Source organism: Lepisma saccharinum, chromosome 27 (assembly GCF_977018435.1).
Source record: "Lepisma saccharinum chromosome 27, izLepSacc3.1, whole genome shotgun sequence".
NCBI classification, from domain to species: Eukaryota; Metazoa; Arthropoda; class Insecta; order Zygentoma; family Lepismatidae; genus Lepisma; species Lepisma saccharinum.
The window spans coordinates 18,022,658-18,045,555 of NC_139255.1; the positions used below are offsets into that span (position 1 = coordinate 18,022,658).

A 22,898-nucleotide genomic window follows, 5' to 3' on the forward strand; every position below is an offset into this window, starting at 1 on the left:
AAATCACCTACCGTCCAATCAGTCAAACCAAACCAGTGGTCGTTAGATTTAGATGTCCAAGTGGAAATTGCAAAACTCAGGGGAAATGTTCTAGGAAAACGGTGAAACCTAATTATAAAAATATTGTTATTATTATTTATTAAACTGTCGATCACATAAATAATCCATTATAAATAATAAATAAAATGTGATTTCCCGTTTTCAAGAGGTATTAATTTTCTAATCTTGGTATGAATTACATAGTGTTTGTGATACCTTGTGATCAAATTTTGATGTTAGTGCTACACTGAAGTTGAGACATGCAGAAGAACCAGTCTTTTTCAAAAGAACTTTATTCTTCACCGCAGTTCAGCAGTTTTTGCACAGTGTTACTATGATGCCAGTTTAAAAATTCAATTTTTTAACATTTATCACATTTTTAGCATTTTTTGAGCATTTTTTTCCTCTCAAATTTAAACTTGGCTTTCAACGAACTCCTAGACATTTATAAAACGGGACAAATAGAGTTTTGTAATCATATCAGTGGGACGTGACTCTGCAACAGGACTATCCCGATGAAAACGGAACGTATGGTTGTCCTATTTATAACATTTCATCGCGTAATCGTCACATCGGTTCGTCAGATAACGAAACCAATGATTGCAATGCAGAATCTTCAGACATAGATTAAATTTTGTAAGTCAGTAGTTGGAAACACTAGTAAATGTTCTCATGTGTAAGACTTCGACTACAACACACGAATTACTAGCAACTAATGTGTTAACTTTTTTCAAACCGGAAAACATGCGTTGATTTGGAATATTCAATTTTACCCCTTCATCCAAATCTTGCACCATAGACAGTTTACTTATTAATAAATGCTTTTCAGGGACCGGTAATACCAGCACAGTTTATTTAAAAGAAAGGTTCACATAATTGGCACACACCTTTTTTCTCTTGTGCATAAAAATGGCCTAAAATCTGAGACTATTATACTGTGAAAAACGGTAATTAACAATTTCTGGGCATATTTAAAAATTATATACAATATAATAATAATTATTATATAATCAATACACATTTGTATTATTCTGTGTAAATTAATTACTAAATAAATTAGAATTCGAAAGAAGTTTTGTGCTTCAAGTGAATCATGATAATTTTCTACATAAATCTTCTGTGTAATAATCCGTACAGAGACAAGCATGTATTTACTTGCATCGTAACCTTGAAAAAATAATAGGGTCTGCTATTTCACACAAATCAAGTTAAATAATTTCCCTCCAGTAATACTTGCTAGATATATACATTGACAATTATTGAAAAGTATATGTAACATCTTCGTATTTGAAGTTGCACATGATCTATGAACTAGTATGCAGAACTAATAACTACATTGTAACATCTTAACTTAATACGATAAGCATGTGCTTGACTTACGGACTAACCTTGTTTCGTCCATCAGGGAAGACCTGGACCTCCGGGACCCATTGGACCGATCGGAGAACCAGGACTCCCCGGGTTACCGGGACAAAGGGGAGAGCGAGGTCTCACAGGCCGCCCTGTAGGTTGCACCTAACACGTGGATCGACACGCACCTGTTTAACTGGTAAAATAACAAAGACTTCCACTATCTTTGCTCTCATTTTATGTAATAATAACCTAAATTTGTAACAAGCGGAAAATGTGGCATTATTTGCCAGAGCGAAAGTTACGCCCACCACCATTTAGAATAATAAAATTTACAAAACCCTTTCAAGTGAGTGGTTACTACATTCGACCCATAAAATAATATCTACTTGAATACAAATTTGAAATTATGAAAAACAATTTTTAAGAGAGACAAACATGATTATATTGTCTTACTACAAATATATTTCATAAATAACCAATAGCGAACTTACATATGATACGTAGCCTATAGGTTTTGCAGTTTTTTTTTGGTGAAGTATAATATTAAGCTGCATGTTTTTACTGCTTAGATGGGATAAATAATCGAATGGTTTGGTTTGCTAGATTCAATATTATATTATCGTAGATTGATTACTCATGGTTTTGGTCAGAGCAGATTAGTGGAAGTCTTACTGCAACATTAGGGAGGTCCCACTTTGTAATTCATGCAGCGACCTCAACAATTATTGCACAATGAGCTGTTTTTTATTGTTGTTGAAGTAATATAAAACTGTTACATTAAGTAGTATGAATTTTTCGCTGTACTCCTAAGAGTAAATCTAATTTCAACTTCACACTGCAAGTAGTTATAACTATATGTGATTTGATGCCCACGCATGTAAGTTTTAATCCTTTTCTGTGTAGCTATAACTCACAGACGACTAAATTTTCAGATCCATCGTACTTTCCTGGTAGTGTGATGTAGTGTAGCCTCCCTTGTGTTGTAAACTAATGTGAATTACATTTTAGAAGTAAACACGTACTTGTAATAGATTATTTGTTTTTAATACAGTAGTAATGCTCTTGATATCATTGATGACTGTAATGAGCATGGTATTATAGTAACTTAATCACTGTAATGTTTTACAACTTCTAAGTATTATTGCACCAAGAAATATATATATATATATATATATATTATATATATATATATATATATATATAATATATATATATATATATATATTATATATATATTATTACATCCTTAAGCTAATCTACCTGTAGATATCAAAACAGTACAAATGTGTAAGATGAAGTTTTCTATTTTTTATTCTTATATATCTAAAAGTTAGATGTATGTTTAATTTATCTTCTTTTATTAATTATATCAGGATTCTCTTGCATAGCTTAACTACCATTTTAGGTCAATTATGTTTGTTAGAAATATCATTTTTCAAACTTCAGATTAATAATTATATTTCTTGATATAATGAAAACTTTCCGAAATATGCTAACAGTTGCAATGTGCTTTAAAACGCAAGTAATTACTGGTGTCGATTAAATGCAACCAAAAAATATGCAAAGGATCCAGCAGACGTTTTAAGCTGGGCATTGAAGAAGATTGTAGAAGTGAAATAAGGTAAGCCCTTCATTTACATGGATACAGAACAGTAAGATTTCTCAAGTGAGAATGCAAGTTGACACTTAAAGACATAGACTCTAAAAGGAGGGGATCAGGCTCTAAAATTGCATGAAAATAGGAAATATAGGCACTTCGTTACGTATGAAAACACGGAAATAGTAATTTATAAATACAGTGAGTCACATAATTATCCGGACACACAGTAAATTTCTAACGTTTAAGAGCGGGAAGGGAGTGAAATCTGTGTACAGCTTTGAAGTTGATTTTCGTTTAAAAAATATCATGTTTAGCACAAAATTGGACGATAAAAAGTTAAAAAAAGAACATCAGCAACAATATAACGAAGGATGAATCCCTACCGTTGCAAAAATAGTTCCACAAAATTATTCGGACACATAGTAAATGTTAACGTAAGTTTGCGATACAGTGACAATTTCGATTTACGGTTTACAGTTTTGCCCCCCACACTATACTAAATCATATCTACAAAGTGAAATATACTGTCTTTGCCCCCCTCCAGTTTTAGCACCTTGCCCCCCCCCCCGGTTTTGGAACCCAATCGCCGCCACTGGTCATGGACAATTTGCCGTTCATCCCTATGTTAGCAAATTCTTGGGCTTTTGTTCGTGCTAAATGTAGGACAGTGGGATCTCTGAGTATTACCTTGCATATTGTCCATGACTATTTTCATTAAGTTCTCTCTTACATCCTATGTGTTTATAGCTATGAATTGTTATGTATGCTGGTTCAGAAGTTGTCAACAGCTTGTTTTGAGTTTTCCTTTAATTATTGAAGCTCTTATTGGATGAAATAAAGTACACAAACATGGTGATGGGCAATTTGCACGGTAATATTCATGGATCCCACTGTACGTGCTCCAAAAGTGGAAAATTTATCAAGTGCTTAGTTTTATTCACACGAAATTGTAATCATACATAACAGTTCCTTATTCCTGTACCATAATTGTATTGAAAAATCGAAACATAATTGAAACTAAGTTACATTCTGTATGTTCGGTGTTTACATATGCTATGTAAAAAATATAGCACAAAAATTGAGGACTAAAAGTGGTAAACATTGTAAGTGCCAAAAGCGAAAGTGTTTGGAAATAGCATCGTTCAGCCCGTACGAACGTTCACACTAGTGCCTTTTTACACGCCCTTTGAACTACTTAGAGGGCTACCAGCCACTTTTCACGTTTATCACATTATAAAGCATGGCACATTTCACAGTTTGACGTAGAAAACGGTGTTTGAATTCTTGTGGCACTTATAGCGTTTACCAATTTTAGTCTTCAATTATTAGATGAATTTTATTTTAAAAAATAAAAATTTTACATCATTCTTCGTCGTCAATGAAGTAACTTGCAGGATACAGTCTAGAAATAAATTACAATGTAGGTCAAATTTGTCATTCATATACGGATATTTTCAAATTAATCAACTTCATGTGCAATACTCTAGGAATATTTGGCATCAGGTTTATACCCATTTTTCTTGAAATATTCCTCTGAAAAATCTCATCAAAGAGAAATGTTACTGTTATCCGTTCAATTAATTATAGATATAACGTGTATTTTAGTTGTAAATTTAAAGGTAAAATATTTTGAGAACTAATTCAAATCCATATTCCAGGGACTGCCTGGAAACCAAGGAGCACCTGGACCCCGAGGACCCGTCGGTCCACAAGGAGCAAAAGGGCAAGCTGGAGAATCAGGTTCTACTGGCCTCAGGGGAGCACAAGTAAGTAACATTCTTTAACTTTGTTTATTGCTCTAATGTGTGTGGGATGGATTATTAAACGTTTAGAATGTGTTATGTAATATCTAAGTATGGCGATGTTCATTTGGTCCAATTTCAAGGATCTAGTTATACATGATTTCGAATTATGGTTTAAATTCTTGTGTCATGTAAAGTCGAACCTGCGTGGATTTATTTATTTATTTATTTATTTATTTATTTATTGATAGAGCTCAACAGGCCGAGCCCAATTATGGTGCTCTAATTACATAATATTACTACAATAAATTCAGCGTTCCAGTAATACTATTTTTTAAATTGTATAAACTCATTGCAAAAATATCGATTGTGTTATTTACACATGAAATTGTGTTGAAAGAGTTGCACGCTCTCCACACCGGAGAGGCAGAAAGAATTGAAGTTTTCGCTCTCTGGCAATGAAAGATTTTGTGCTTGGGGCGTGTTTTGGAACTGGATTATTGTATAATCCGGGATAGCAATAAAGTATAAAATAAAGGAATGTTACACATGACAGTTTTATGAAATTTTTTAGCTTCTATTAGGAGAGATTTTTATTTGGTTATTATTTCACTCACTTATTTTCTCTGGGTGGCAGATATATAAGAATTAACAGATTTAAAAGGTGAGAGTCGCCAATTTATTGAGAAGAATAATTTCCACTACTATGTCGTTGTAATGGAGGGAACTGTGAACAACAAAGATCGTTAGTAATTGAATATCATTCAACAGATAAATATTTTGATAAAACTGAGAGAAAATAAGAATAAGATAGGCTTCTAGCAATAATAATGCAAAACTTTCTGGACACCATAACCTGATTTGTTTCTTTTCATTTCAGTGGCATTATTGTTACTTATAACTTGTACTTCTACAAGCTTTATACATACTCTATTCTTTATTGCCAGTAGCTTTTCATCTCATGTACACGTTCGATCGTTCGTGTTTGGAAAACTATTTACAGCTCATATCATGAGGAATATGACAAACATTGAAACATTCTTTGTGCGTGCACATTAAATATTACACAGGCCTGCATGGGTTCGGATGACTCACAGATGATTGTTGCTCCTGAATAATTTCAGCATGCTGATTCCAAAAATGAAATCCATTTTTACCCATCACGTGCAATATTTTCAGAAAATAGCAGTATATTAACTCCCTTAATTTCACAATAAAATGTGTAGTGACATGATTTCCTCAATAGATGGCTGGCTCTGTTTAAATGATGGTAAAATATTGGCTTTCTACAATACAAATCCTCCAATTTCAAACTATAAATGCACATAGAATAATAAGCATTTAATCCACCTTCCATCCTCACAAGACACATTTATATGAAAATTGTAAACTTTGATTACGTAAATTCCATCCCTCATAAAACTTTCCTTCACAAAATGTCCAAAACTCAATGTGTGTTGATTGAACTTAATGACGTGGAGAAAAATCATGATCTAGGGGAAAATTCTGACGTGATGGGAATAAATATATGTCATGTGCATGATCAGTAACCATGCGTTCTGTAATAGACGTAATGGAATGGCGAATATGATAATTTTGATTGTGAAATTGTGAAAAATCCTGACGTGATGGGGGAAATGGATATCATTTGCATGATCAGCAATGAAAATACTTCCAGAATCACCTTTTGGTTTGTAAAATCCGAAATTCCCTTTGTTTAAATTTATTTGTTTGCATTCTGTAATATACGAAATGGAATGGCGAATATCAGAATTTTAATTGTGAAATTGTGAAAAATCCTGACGTGATGGGGAAAAATGAATATCATGTGCATGGTCAGCCAGCAAAATACTACCAGAATGACGTATTGGTTTGTAAGCAACCTAAATTTTGATTGCTTAAATTTATTTTCTTGCTTTCTGTAATAGGTGTAATGGAATACGAATATGATAATTTTGATTGTGAAATTGTGAAAAATCCTGACGTGATGGGAAAAAATGGACGTCATTTTCGTGATCAGTATTCAAAATACTTCCAGAATCACCTATTGCTTTCAAATCATCCGATTTTTTAAACAAAATGCAGGGTGGTGTTATTTGAAGGATCCATCAGTATTCACATTTTTCCTTCATTGCTTTAGTAATAATTAATAAATTATAACAAGTTACTGACATGATTCTATCAGTATAATGATTCTTACATCTTCCTCTTATCATTCTATTATTTTATTATCAAAAAATAATGCAATTATTGACAGCAATATGAGACTTTATAACTTTCTCCAAATTTGAATATGTTGAACACGAAACTCTGTAAGTATTATCTTCAGATTCCTTTAGGTACCCAAAATAACATTATTCTGTAGAACCTTATTAATGTTTAAAAGTATGAATCTTAACCACAATTGAATCTGTTTCTAACATAGTCCTAATACATTTTTCCCAAATAATCAGTACAAACGAAGTTTCGAAAATTTTAGATTCGGGTGAGTGTCCAATGAAAACTATTTGTTATTGCAGGGATTGCCTGGAATTCCAGGCCTCAAGGGAGAACGGGGTGAAGCTGGACTCCCAGGGCTGCCAGGAACGCAGGGGCCTCCAGGGCCCAGGGGACTGCCGGGAGAATCAGTATCTGTTACGGGGGTAACTGGGCCAAGAGGCCCTCCTGGTCCCATTGGACCTCCGGTAAGTTTTGTAGAATGTACTAATATAGTGAAGCTAGTTTCATAGTTTAAGTTTAAAGTTTATTTATTGCGTTGACTTTTTAATTTCTTGAATTGAAAGGTAATTCTTCTGTATTAAGTTTTCTGATTTGTTAGGTACTTGAAAAGATGGTATTGTAATGGATATGTTCATTGCAACTTAATTTTAAATGTCAGAATTCCTTAAAATAGTATGTTGTATCAAAGGCGTTTATCATTTAATGTTTTGAATGGTTTTGATTTATCTTCCGCCTTAGGGTCCACAAGGTCCTGAAGGAATTCCAGGCAGCAGAGGAGTTCCCGGGGAAATTGGTCTCACTGGCCCTGCTGGCCGCGATGGTACGTCTGGAGAGAAGGGGGTAAAAGGAGAACGGGGGGAACCAGGGTTCCCTGGCCTCAGAGGGCCTCCAGGACAACTGGTAAGTGCAAACGTCTTAAATTTTTCAAAATAATAATAATAATGAAACCCAGTTTTGTAGGTTTCGTATTTGAAAGTTATTCACGAATGTAGCAAACTTTTTCTTGTATATACGCATTTCTTGCATTGTAGAATTATTTCTCTTGTAGTCTGCGGTTATTACAAGCGTAAAAACACAGTTTATGATTAAAAAGAAAAGGGTTTTAAAAAGAGTGAAGTTAAACATAGATTTGGATGTCTGGGAAGCTTCGTTCATTGCAGAAGAACACTGGAATAAATTAAATAATGAAAATGGTAATATAGACCCACTGTGGAGTTTTCTTTTTCACAAGTGGAGTAAGCCACCATCTTTAAAATTTAATGTAACGGAAAACATCAAAAATCTCTGTGAAAGCAATGATGATTTTGAATTGCCTGATGATATTTGGGATTCATAATTTTTAGAAAATGTGATCCACATTTTTGATCTAAAAAAAATAATAAAACAGACTGCATATTTCACATTAGGTTGCTATATAACAACAATGTGACATTGACAATATCCATTGTATAACTGATTCTTTTTTGTTAAAAAATGTAACCATTGTTATAACTGTATCTTTAATAAAACTAAGAATAAATGTCTGTGTTTTCCTGAAACGTCACAACATAAAACTGTTTTATGCTTGTAATAACCGTAGACTACATCAGAAATAATTGAAGTAAAATTATTTTACGTGGTAGAAAGAGGTGGGCCAATCCATGACAATGTGATCCTACCACTCAAAAAGTAAAATTAGTCCAAATACTATTTAAACAGCGTTAAACTTAAACTTTAGCTTTAGCTTAGTAGCTACGGGACACTAAATAGTTACTAATTTGATATTTACATGTCCTTGAATGGCTTTAAGAATTCAGATTAAGAATGAGAAGTGGCAAATGTGATAAAGGTTGTCTTTTAACATAAAAAATTGAGTGTACAAGCAATGATGAATAAATTTGTAATTTTCACAAATCAATTGGGCTATTATTAAGATTTATAAGTTGAGGAGGTTCTTTTCCCCTTTGATATTGTCCAGTTAAAGTGTTAGGTGAGTAATATGGAATTAAATAGAGTTAATTAATGAGGTATTTACGTAGGTCACACTCGGAACTTTTTAAAAAAATTAATAGCAGTAAAAATATTTTTTTTCACTGGAATTAAATACATGAGATGATAGGTTGCAATCTACATTTCCCCCCAAAATATGATGGATAAAAAGTTGTAAAAATACACAGAGTTTTGAAATTTTGTGGTAGCGGGTGAAGCTTTTACCGTCGTTTGAGTCACACCCGGAACTCCTGTTATTCTTGAATTGACAAAAACAACGTTGTTCACAGACCTCACTCTTCAGGGCAGTAACAATGTCTTCATTCTGAAACTATAATGATGATGTGGATGAGCTCAATGTCTTTGTTCACAAGATATCACATGAAGCATGTGAACTCATGGATTGGCCCAGGTTATTTATTTACACTCGTTGAGAAAAGACACTAAAATTATGAAGGGCGTCCATAAATGTGGAAGCACGGGTCTAACACAAATACGGAAATGCAAACATGTATCAAAAGTCCCTGTAGATGATATAGGAAACGGGAAAAACTTGATAGCAACATATGAAGTAAAGTTATGTTAAAAATAAACATACCAATATGTTTCCCTGGAAATTGTAGCCAATTCTATACGAGCAACTTTATATTTTAAAAAAATACGTATATTTACCTGAAGATGGTTTTGATTGGGTGTTTTAAGTCCACTTTATGCACAGTAAGGCTAATCGGAACTGGACCTACAGTTTAAAGTGGGATCCGAACCACTATGTGCCTCCACCGGGAATCGAACCCGGGACCCCTTGATTACAAGGCGATGACGCTACCACTGCGCAATCGGGGAGACCCTCTGAAGGTGGTGGTAATGATAGTATAATATCCTAAGAAGTTTCTTTCCTTTCTATGGTATGTATCTGAACTTCAAATTTGTGTTTCTCTGTTCACATTTGTCTTAGCGTGGTTGCGTCGTCGCCTTGTAATCAAGGGGTCCCGGGTTCGATACCCGGTGGAGGTACAAGTGGTTCGGATCCCACTTTAAACTGTAGGTCCAGTCCCGATTAGCCTTACTGTGCATAAAGTGGACTTAAAACACCAAATCAACCAACCAACATTTGTCTTACCCAGGTATTTTGTTGCACACTTCTGGACTACATTTTAAACTTGTATTCTGTAATATTCAGACTAGCAGCAAATAAATGTTTAACATTTTTGAAAAACCTAAGCTCAATAATATGATTCCATTCTCCTAAGTGGTATTTTGGCTTGCATACGAATCAGTGACGAATCCAGAAGTTACAGTTGGGAGGGGCGAATTTCGGCCTGCACTTGCACTGTTTTATATAAACAATATACAGGGTGGGCCATATGTCTTGTTACCCCCATAATTTTACATAACTTGATAATAATACAACGTTATAATAATACAATATAATATAATGAAGTGTAAGGTAGCCATTCATTCCACATGTCGTGTGACACCAACAATTTTACATAATTTTATATTATGATAATAACAATATAACAATTTGTAAGACGTATGGATTCAGCGTCAACCAGGATGTTGTTCACGCATCCAAAAGGTCAGTATGACCACCATTATTGTCATGGCACAAAATGACACGGCGCCATGACTTCTGTGAGATTTTACGAAGCAAATTTTTCGTGATTGTTGTCTGAAAGGCTGCCCTAATAGCGTCCTTTAATTGTTCTGTTGTTTGGTATCGTTGTTGTGATACCTTTTCCTTAATAATGCCCCAGAGGACATTGTCACAAGACGAGAGATCAGGGCTTCTGGGAGGCCAATCCAGAGGCGCCGGATGATGTACCGATCCGCGTCCTATCCACCTATTGGGAAAAACTTCACTTAAATATTCCCGGACAGCGATGGCATAGTGAGGCGGTGCTCCATCCTGTTGAAACCAGGAACGTCCCAGGATATTCATTCTTTGGAGCTGTGGAACAAAAAATGCCCGTAACATGGCGAGATAGGAGTGTTGATTGACTACGTCATCGAAGAAACAGGGACTTATCAAGTGTAACAAACATGTTGTTAGCCTTCAAGGAGTTCGGACGTGCATGAATAGCTCTCTCTTTCCGCTTGAGTCGCCCGCTGTGAACCGCATGTAAGAGGGTCCGTCTACCCAACTCGAGCTTGCACGGAGGAGGGGATACTGCAGCACAAGTACTTATTCTGTCGTATTTTTTTTAATTGTTAAGAGCAATATTGCCCGAAAAATGGGAATCAGCAAAGCTGAGTGGCAACGGATTGAAACTCCATCTCGACAGCCATAGCGAAGGAACTCAACCAACAGTTCGGAGACCTGGACAGACGCATCGCCCTGGCATTTGCAAGTGATGCGGTGTTGAAAGAAATTAAACCAGCGCTGACCACTGCAATTAAATCTGCCGTGGAGGATGCCATTCAAGAAGTAAAAAACGATCTCGAGAGGAAAATCTCTGAGCTAGACAAGCAAGTGAAGCAAGTGCGAAAGGATCTGAATTCCCTGGAACAATATGACCGCCGCCTGAACCTTGTTTTTCATGGCATCAATGAAAGTGAGGGTGAAAAGTGTGAAGTGATTGCTTCAAAAATCATCAATGAGCAGGTGAAAGTGAAAGTGCCACAAAATGTGTTTCATCGTGTTCACCGACTGGGAGCACCGCGACGTGATGGCAAACCCCGGCCGATCATTGCGCGCTTTGTCACCTACGCCCAGAGAGACTTGGTCTACAAGAACAAGAAGAACCTCAAGGCTACAGGGACAGGTATTTTCATAACTGAAAACCTAACAAAAACAAATTTGGACCTTTTTCACAAGGTAAGGCTTAGTAAAATATTCGAACGAGTATGGACAACCGATGGGAATGTACTTGCCCTACACAACGGAAACGTGGTTAGGATTAGTGACCCGGAGGACATCGCAAAGTTCAGCAGAAAGTAACGCTGTTCCGCCACACTCCCCTCCTAACGGTGGTTGTGTTTATTTTTGGAACTGCTTCCCCCATCAATGACGTACGGGCAACGGTGACCAGTCAAAAGTAAAGGGTAGGGGAATGCAGGAGAACATTCCGCGCCGAACCTTACAAAGCTTGCAATACTCTCTGCATTCCTCAATGGTGGCGAAAGGAGGGCATGAACCTGTCGCATAATAGACTGTTATATAAATGTAAACAACCCTCAGCTTGTATTCTAACTCACGCCAGAATATATCGGCAAGCTCAAAAATCTATATTTCTCCCATTTTTAGTTAATCAACAAATATTTTCATTTTTTTTTTTTTTGTGTCAGTATTCACATTTTTATATTAATTTTTACTTTTTTACTCTTAAATTTTTCATTTATTTTTTTACATTTTTAAAAATTTGATTGTAGTAATAAGTCACTATGATAACTAGCACCTGTTTTTTTATGCGTATGCACATTTTCATTGTTATTCCAATATGCAATTCACACTTGGGACAGAATATATACTTCATGACCAACAGTGGAGGAAACGATAAATATAAATGACCCTACCAATGTAGTCAATGGTGCAGAAACGCCTCTCCCAATCAGAATTCACTCCAGTTACTTTGATGAGTCGCCCATTAATATCCGCCACAGCAATTACAATATAAAGGAACAGCTCGAAGCTGAAATAAATAGATCTGAAAATGGCTTTAAATTATGTCATCTAAATATTCAAGGTTTACTCAACTCCATAGATGAATTTAAAGAAATGATATCGAACTTAAACTTTGACCTGATAGCCATTACAGAAAGCTGGTTAAAACCGAATATTAGTAATAATATAGTAGACATCGAAAATTACACATTAGTTCGACAAGATAGATTAAACAAATCTAGAGGTGGTGTGTGCTTATACATTTCTAAATCGCTTAAATGGAAACTTTTAGACGGGTTCGTTAATAATGATATCGGCGTAGAGTACCTTGTAATCGAATTAACTATCGATAGGAAAAAAATTGGACTTATGGTAGCATATAAACCCCCCAATGTCAGCTATACTCACATCAGTCACGTAGCAGATATCCTCCAACACCTATACTTAAATTACGATTACTTCATTGCGTTAGGCGACTGGAATATCAACATGTTAAAAAAAAACGAAAGCAGTACTAGACTCCTTCAGAGTATAATCAAGGAAGTTCACGGGAAACAATTAATTAATTACCAAGCCAACCAGAGTGACAGCGACGTCAAAGTCATTAATTGATTTAATCGTTTGTTCACAAGATTTAATTGTAAAGCAAATTGGGCAGAGCGAGTTACCTGGAATCACAGATCACCATATAACATACTCCATATTTGACTTGTACACACCAAAGCAACCTAAAAAAATTATCAAAATTAGAAATTTCAAAACCATGGACTTGGACAAGTTTCGTAAAGACGCGGAAAATGTGGAATGGTGCAAAATCGAAAGAAACGAGGACGTAGATGCAGCGGTGGAGGCCTTGAATGATAACATTATCAGATTAATAGATAAGCACGCCCCCCAGCGAAAAATTCGTGTAACCAAACCTCCCGCCCCCTGGATTTCAAATCAAGTAAGGGAATTCTGGAAGTTGCGCGACTTCTTTCATCTGAGATATGTAAATACAGGAGACCCAGACGCTCTCCTATCGTACAAATACTTCAGAAACAGAGCCAAAAAAGCAGTCAGAAACGCAAAATTTAAGCACTATAACGAAACGGTAAATATGAATGTAAAAAATGCTAAAAATTTATGGTCTAACCTCAGAAGCCAGGGACTTTTACCAAATAAAAAGAGTAATGCGCTCTCCTCAGATACATTTCGGCCGAATGCGGTAAACGAGTTCTTTGTTAAGCCGAGTGCACCCTCAGATAACAATGCAGCGGTGATTGATGAAACCAACACGTATCTTGAGCAACCCAACAATGACACGTTCTTTTTTACCCCAGTAAGTAGCGAACAAGTACGTAAAATTTTTAACAAAATGAAATCGAAAGCGTGCGGTTATGATGGCATAAACCTAACTATTTTACAGTATTGCATCCCCTTTTGTTTAGAAGCTCTTACGCACATTATTAATCTTTCCCTTTCCAAAGGTTGGTTCCCTCAAGAGTGGAAAAAATGCGAAGTAACACCTATACCTAAAAAATCCAACCCCACAGAAATAAAAGATCTACGACCTATTAGCATTCTATCCACAATGTCCAAAATACTTGAAAAAGTAATTTATGAACAAATACTTTCACATATTCAAGGTTTCCTACCACACTTTCAATCTGGTTTCAGAAAAATGCATAGTACTTGCACTGCGCTGGTAGATATCGTAGACAATGTAAGTAAAGGAATAGATGAAAATGAAGTTACACTTTTAGTCTTGTTGGACTATTCAAGAGCGTTCGACTCGATCAATCATGAATTATTATTGGCCAAACTGTATCACTATGGCGTTACCGGAAACGCGTTAAATTGGTTTCGATCATATCTCGGCAACAGGAAACAACGTGTGAAATATCGAGAACCGGAAGTCACATACTCTAAATGGTTAGTTGTTCAACAAGGCGTCCCTCAAGGAAGTATATTGGGTCCACTACTATACATGATTTACGTAGCTGATTTCGACCGCGCTGTCCAATATTGCCACTACCATCAGTATGCTGACGATTCGCAAATCTATATTCAGTGTAATACAGAAAACTACGATAATGCGATGACCAAACTTCAATTCGACCTTGATGCTATAACAAATTGGTCACGGAGGAACTCCCTTCAATTAAATCCAACAAAATCTTGCTTCATGACCATAGGAACTCATGGTACTCTTAAGAAACTTCACAAAAACGCACCTTCTCCTCCAACTCTTGGCAGTATACCGCTATGCGAAGTGGATACAAGCAAAAACTTGGGGATTGTGTTCGATAGACACTTAAATTGGGAGCCACAAGTCGAATTTATTGTGAAAAACTGTATGGGGAAACTTAAATCTTTGTATCATTTAAAACATGCTCTGGACGCTAATGTTAAAGATCGTCTTATGCAATCACTTGTCCTATCCACGTTAGACTATTGCGCTCCAGTGTACAGTAATATATCCCAGGGCTTAAACTATAAACTTCAAAAAATTCAGAATTGTTGTATACGTTTCATATTTAACCTAAACAGAAAGGAACATGTATCCCCCTATTTAAAGAAACTTTCTTGGCTAAACATTAACAATAGAAGAAAATACTTAACACTCACCTTGATGCACAAAATACTTAAGAGTGGCTCCCCAAAATACTTATCCGATAAGATCTGTTCTCATAGAACATCAGCCGAACATAATATCCGCAACAAGCACAATCTAAAAATCCCCAAACATAAAACCGCCACATATAACAAGTCCATCATTGTTACAGGGATCAGGGAATGGAACAAACTGCCTGCACCATTGACTAACATTATTTGCCATCAAAGTTTTAAGAAAAATCTGAAGAACTTACTATTGTCCCAACAACTTAATTAACCTTCATATGTTAACAATTGCACCTGCACTTATACATCATATAATGCATACCTAACCTACCCCCCCCCCCCGGCATACACATTGAACTACCGAAGACTTATTACTTATCTTTACTCAACAGTATATATACTAATCTATTCAATGTATTATTTTATCATTGTATAATCTTTATATTATCTTTATTGTATTATCATGATCATTATGTGTTTTTTTTTCTTTCTTTTTGTTTTTATTCATTTATTGTATCTTTGACAAGGGTTGGTTGTAAGAACGGCCCATGAGGCCGAAACACGCCTGCTTAAATAAAGACCATTCTATTCTATTCTATTCTATAGCGACCCAGAGCATCACATGTGGGGGGGTTTGTTTTCCAGCTCTTCGTAATAATGCGGATTTTCCTTGGACCAGAAATACACATTCCTTGCACGTGCACTTCGATATATTGCGCATTCATCGGAGAAGAAAAGGTCAGCCCGCTGCGGGAGTTTCGGAAATACCTCCAACATTCTTCCACATGCTGCATGTCGTCTACGCATCTCATCATCACTGAGCTCGTTGACGCTTGCTCGGTTAAAGGATTTCAATGGAAGATCCTTCTTCGTGTGTTGTAACATTGTTGTTTTCGGGATTCCAAGCTCAGCAGACCGTTTGCGCAGTGACTTCTGTGGTGACCGAAGCACAGATGCCTCCTCTCCTGCACATGTCTTCTGTCTTTTGGTTGGTGCCAGGCCTCGGTTTGTCTTTGATACATCCCAACATAAACAATTTATTTTCCCAACGCAGTATTGTCACTTTTGGTGGTGCATTTTTTTTTTTTTTTTGGAATCGTCTTGTGAAATCTCGTCGCACATCCTCCATGGTCTTGCCGGTATGTGGACGTTCATGGACCCAAACACTGACAACAAGGCGATCTTCTACATTGTAGGAGCTTGTGTCAGCCATCTCTTCAAAAGAAACACTGAATTAGAGATAACAAGATATTGATTCGAGGGGGTAACAAGACATATGGACCACCCTGTAGAGTGCCGTAAACAGTAAGCACGCTGACGTCCATGTTCTAGAAATTAGAGTATTGTATTGCAAAAATAGGGTCCAGAGCTAAGTGGGTGGTTATTATTTTATGTAGTTATCACCATTCCCCTCACTGCCATGGTAAACTTAATGATGAGGTATGAAGAGTAAAGTGAAGTGAATTAACAAAGAAAACAAAACATATTATCAATGGTTCTTGAGTTCGATTCTCTTTTGAGGCATCTTGCACACTGGTTCTGATCCAAATGTAAACTGTAGGGCCAGTTCGGCTTAACCTGTCATATGATAAAGCGGGATTGCATCAAGTTTTAAAACTGTTCTCGAGCCTGTTAAACTTGGCAATAAAAGACAAAACAATTTACAATATTTTTGACACTTTAAAAATATTAGGCATAATTATATCCCCAAAGCCTAGCAGTTTGGAGGGACGATCCCCCTGGATCCGCGCCTGGTAAAAATTTCCACGACTAACTAAAATATGACCACAATTTCTAAATGATTTTAAAGCTATGTTATTTGATAATGTTTTCTGATCAACTATCCAAACACTTTTCAGTTGACATAATACAGTTAAAACCAAAATTGTCCTAATTATTTTTCTACACGGAAATATAATGGTGCATGACAACACAACAACAACAACAACAACAACAATAATATATTCTTACACCCAAACCTATTTTTTTTTAAAAAATATCGCATCGTAAAAGATGAACTAAAACGAAGTCGGTGTATTTCCAAAATTAGTTTGTTCAATCATATTCGCCACGCGCCTGTGGATCAGAATGGATACATTATATTTTAATCTCCCGGCCATGATCGGAACAAGATTCTGAGGATTATCTGACAGATGAATGATAATACTAAAACACCTATGGTTACGTTTATCTTTTGGGCAAACGGAGGTTTTACAGGAATGGGGTACTGGACTCTGATGGACTTGTTTCAGTTTTTCCTTGTTAGTACTTTTAATTTCTAATTAGTGTGCCTGTGTTACCTCCCACTTAATCATTCTGTGCTGGTTCTCTCTCTCTTCTTTTTTGACACTCTCATAAGCAATCCGGGTATGGGTGTCTGGATATGAAGATAGAGTCTGTTAATTGCCCTCATTAGATGCAAACCGACACCGACAGCTACGAAATGAATAATAAGTCACTCGCTGGCCCTGGGGAGAGTCTAGTCTCATCTCATTATCATACTAACGACCACTGCCCTGAGGAGCGGCTTGGGAACACTCGGGTTGTTTTCTATACTAGCTGAGTAACATTCCAAACATTTACTTCATTTCAAATCTTCATGACGTAGGCCCGCTTTAGACGAAAGCATTTATGTTAACATTTATGTCATGACCAAAATGCCACCGTGTAAAATCTTATGGCATATTTCATAGCATTTCTCAAGGATAGAATCGGTTCTATCTCCGTAGCATTTTTCGGAACTTAACCAATCAGAAGTGAGCTCTAGGTCACGAGTGGAGATGTAATGCCGGTCGAGGAAGATGTAAACAACGTATCACTTCACACTTTTAAAAGCCGATAACTATTCAACCGAGAGGAATAACGTTTCCTATATGAAGGTTTTAGGTACAAAGCAATGGCGCTGCTTAAAAACATACTTTATAACGTATATAGTACACACATGGGAGGATATTTTAGTTGTTTCAATTGTAAAGACCGTGCACTCACCACAGATGGTGTAAACAGTATGCTGTATGTATTATACATTGTAATCACAAAAGCTCACCGAAATTTTTCATGAAATGCGTCCGTGGAAAGGACTCTCTGCTATAAGATTTTTGGAAGCATTTATATAGCATTTATGCTAGCAGAAATATTAAATGAAATGCTTACAATGATGTTTGAAGAATCATAAGAGTAGTCATTCGTTAGCTGCAAATATGTTACAATCTACTTGGAAGTATTTTTTTTTTCTATTTTTTTTTTTTTACTTTGCTTTCTTGCTTCTTCAGGCTACTTGCTTCGGTAAGGATGAATGATCATTACATGAAGTCTATGAAGAAACACTCACAAAGAAACACCTATGTCCATCCCAGGATTAGAACCTGGGACCCCTGGCGTCGTAGCGCGATATGGTAACCACTCCGCCACGGGGGGCGGCCCTAGAATAGCGAAATGGGTAGTTGACATCGAGCGGCTGGATTATATATGTTGCCTAACTCTACGGGGTTAAGTGGATTTTAAAATCAAATTTTCAGTGGCAACTTCTACCTCCTTGCAGACAAGCGAGTTCTTGGGGATCTAGGTGTCCCATCTTTATTGCCGTTCACTGTACATTAAACTTTCGGTACTACTTCCGTATAGTGGAAATACCTAGAAATCATTTCTTTCGCACTTTTTTACATTGCTAACGTACAATTCTACATTGCGGAACATTTCTTTAGGTGCAATAATGAATTTATAACGTAAATAATGTCTATTTTTTACATTTACGAGTACTCACTGTTTTTCCTATTTCCGGTTCTGTAACACACAATGTGGCGATAGTGTACTGGTTCATCGCGCGTTGTGGCAGTGTTTTGTCGATTTGTAGTGTGTGCATGCAGTGTTTCCAACCTTCTTCACCGAAAAATACCTAATTTCGTGGCCGGATTTGAAATTATGTTAATACCTCGTTAGCCTCACAAACCATTGGCGTTAGCCCCACAAACTATCGACGTTAGCCCCACGAACCATTGACGTTAGCCCCACAAACCATTCACGTTAGCCCCACAAACCATCATGTTAGCCCCACAAACCATTAGCGTTATCCCCACAAACCATTTCCGGTAAGGTTAGGTTAGTTTAGGTTCGGTTAGGTTAGGCAAGCATAGTTTGAATTTTCGAAAAATAAAAAATCTTGCAACAAAATGGCGTGTTTGGAAACATTGACAGGGGCTTACGTCATGAAACGCATGAACCATCCTTGACGTATAGAAGCAAATGGAAGCAACAGAAATTGCGTGTCGGAGAGATATTTTTATAGAAGAAAAAAGATTTCACGCTAAAAAATATTACACGACGAAAGAAAACACATTGAGGAACTTCAACGACGATGCAGAAAGTTATTTCCGTAAGTAGTTTCTTCTGTAAAAATGAAGAAATCCGTTTCCACTATACGGAAGTGTTACCAATCTTTCCTTTCTCTGCGCAGTGTTTAGGATAATGGATACACTTTTATGTTCCTCGCACATTTGGTACAAGGATAGAGGTTTACGCTTTCTTTTAATTTTATACATGAATTCGAAATGGTAAGCGGTAAATATAAATTACATACTTTGAATATAACAATTTCAGGGCCCCACAGGTCTTCCTGGGCCTCCCGGAACTGCAGAGCCTGGGGAGACTGTTCCAGGCCCTCCTGGAAGAAGAGGCCAAGCAGGGGAACCAGGGTCTATAGGTCCTCCAGGGCCCAAGGGAAGCAAAGGCTCACAGGGCGACAGGGGAGAGATAGGTCCCAGAGGAGACAAAGGTACGTGAAAGGATACATACCTTAATGTTAACATGTGCTTGCTGGAAGAAGTGGACTTATATTCAGGTTTTGTTAACTTATGTTTCTGTTTGATAACAAGGGCTTGCTTGTGTAAGTTTTTCTGTTTTGAATTTTTGTTTATTTAAAGATAATTATTTATTCATACTGCATACCCATTACTGTTTGTGAAAATTGCAACATCATGTAGATATTTTTATTAGCTTTATTTTACTTCGCTTTTTGTGCCACTTTTGGCTAATTTGTGAAGATGGGGATGAGTGATTATATGATGAAATTGATGAATGGACACTCACAATGGTACACTGGCGTCGTACCGCGATTCATGAAGATATCATGTGAATGGAATTTATTCTACATATTACTAATAATGACACACATACTTAAACTTTCAGACCAATTCAACGATATTACATGAAATAAATCAGTAGCTTGCACATCTGCATGAAGAGCTGATATATGTCGAGACATCGAAACAAACAGACTTTGGATATGTTCCTGGTGAATTGCCTGCTACGTTGCTTGTATGTGAGTCCACAGTTCATTGGTAATGGCTGGTGGAGGACTTCGGCGGAATAGTTGACCATATGTCAGACACGCTCAAGAGGCGACATGTCTGGCGACCGTGCAGTGCAGGTAAGAAGCGGTATCTGTCGTGCTGCGAAGTAGGCTTGGAAATTCCTAGTAACATGTGCTGTCGTCACATTTCGTGGTCCGCTATCGGATTTTCGATGCCTCTGGTACTGTTCAGCTCACTGTTTCGACACTCGCATCGATGTCGTAGCATTAATTATGCCGCCTTACGAGCAGCACCTTCACGCAGGCCGATCATTCGTCCCAGTTCGAATGTTGTCGTTTGTTTGTATTGCGCCGTTTGACGTAGACGAGGCATAGTGTCTCCTGGAGGAACGCGTACAACTCGCTGACTACGCTACACTAATTGTCTGTCTCCTCAACAGCCCTCTCTTTATGCACCTAACAGGGCAGTTAAGAGGACGTTGAATGCGCAATCACTCTGAAATTCAAATCATTTGCTGCTTTGCATTTCCTGTACGAGTCACGTGTTTACCATAATTACTTGATGGTGTTGCAGCAAATTCCATAAGGAGTAGTGTGTATATATACACGGTGTTTCTGTGACCTTGATTTAAAGTTTCAGGGTGGATGGAGACTGACCCAAGTACCAACATGAGATAGGAACACTGGTCCGAAAACTCACCATTAGAAAGTTATGAGCCAAAACTATTTGGCGCTGCCAATGACAGTGGAATAAAACAACTGAAAGATGAAGCTTGTAGATTTAATATGGACATTACTCCAGTGTATCATCGTTGTTTACGACACCCCTTGCATTCCCTTCTGGCAATAATTCTTGCCGCCTGTGACATGATCAGAATGACTCCAGGGAAGTTAGAACAGATGCCTGCATCGACGCTGGGGGCCGCCATTTTGAACAAGTACTACAGAGCATTCCCTGACATTCGCTAGGAGACTCGGCGACAAGCGGCCCGATATCAGCGCTTGTCTTTCCCGGTGAACGGGTCCGGGACAGTCGCTAGAGTCGGCTATTAACATTACAGTTTTCATATTGTGTACTAACCTTGACTACAGAAGGTGTTGAAAATGATGTCCCTCTGCTGCAACACATTCCTGGCATCTCCCAAGGAAATTGGCATTTACACGTGCAAGTTCGTCTACTGTAATTCTCCCGATTTCTCGTACAATACTCTCTCTTAACTCACGGATGGTGTGCGGATTGTCTTTGTATACTTTATTTTTTAGATTTCCCCATTTTATTTCCACTTTTATTCAGAACTGACCTTGTTACTCTAAACTATTTTACGAGGTTTAATATACAGGGTGGGTCAAAACAATACACCTAAATAAAAGAAGCCACTGTGGGGATAGGTGTCAGTGAGTGTTGGATATGCGTGTTGGGGGTGGGGGAAAACTTTATGATGAGGTTGATCTTGACGGCCGCCATCTTGAAGTCCGCCATCTTGGATTCAACTTCATTTTTTTAAATGGGAAGGGGGTCGTGTGACACATAATTTTAGGCTAGAATTTTGTCAGGAATTAAATGGTGTTGTCCATTTTGACGTATCTTTATTCGTGTAGGAGTTACAAAGGTTTCTTTTTTCAAGTTTTGAAAAGTGGCACACTTTACATGATGTGTTCGATGTGGCCTCCTTCATGCTGGACAGTCATTTCCATTCTCTTCTTCCACTCCGTATGCACACGTAACAGGACATCTGGTGTAATAGCCGCACATGCATCAATGATCCGCTGTTCCAGGTGGCGAAGATCATTGATTTTGACCGCATACACCATGGCTTTGAAGTGGCCCCATAGGTAAAAGTCCAGGGGAGTGAGATCGGGGAATCTTTCAGGCCACTCCACTAGACCTCGACGGCCAATCCAGCGCTGTGGAAACTGTTCGTTGAGTAATCCACGTACCTGCAGACCGTAGTGAGGTGGTGCCCCGTCGTGCTGAAACCATAAGGGGAAGTCACCATCCTCCGTCGCTACGGATGGGAACACCAGCTCCTCCAACATCTCTTTGTAGCTGTCGGCATTCAAATTGTTGTGGATGAACACAGGACCAATGACCCGTGTTCCCCAGATCCCGCACCACACCATGACTTTGGTATGTCCAACCATCTTGGATGGATCAGTCCAATGTGGGTTACTGTCTAACCAATAACGCAGGTTCTGCTTGTTAACCTCCCCGTTAACGTAAAAGTTAGCTTCGTCCGTAAAGAGCACATTCTGGACGAACTGTGGGTTATCTGCAAGCTGTGCTGTTGCCCATTCCGCAAACTGAAGCCGGCGGTCAGGATCGTCTTCAGAAAGGTGGTGTAATAACTGCAGCTTGAATGGATGAAAATGATGTGTCTTCAAGATCCGGCGTATGGAGCATCTGCCAACACCAGTCACATGAGACATGCTACGCACACTCCTTGTCGGATTGAGGGCGAA

At 37.5% G+C, this 22,898-nt stretch overlaps 1 protein-coding gene across 1 annotated transcript in view; it reads left to right on the forward strand.

The window, feature by feature from the left end:
* LOC145980178 (uncharacterized) overlaps nt 1-22,898 on the forward strand; it is a 310,650-nt gene that overhangs the window by 188,354 nt on the left and 99,398 nt on the right. The window contains exons 12-15 of the mRNA XM_083113212.1: nt 4,651-4,758; nt 7,254-7,418; nt 7,693-7,854; nt 19,727-19,901. Coding sequence (XP_082969338.1) covers nt 4,651-4,758; nt 7,254-7,418; nt 7,693-7,854; nt 19,727-19,901 — 610 coding nt within the window. The remainder of the gene's footprint in view (nt 1-4,650; nt 4,759-7,253; nt 7,419-7,692; nt 7,855-19,726; nt 19,902-22,898) is intronic.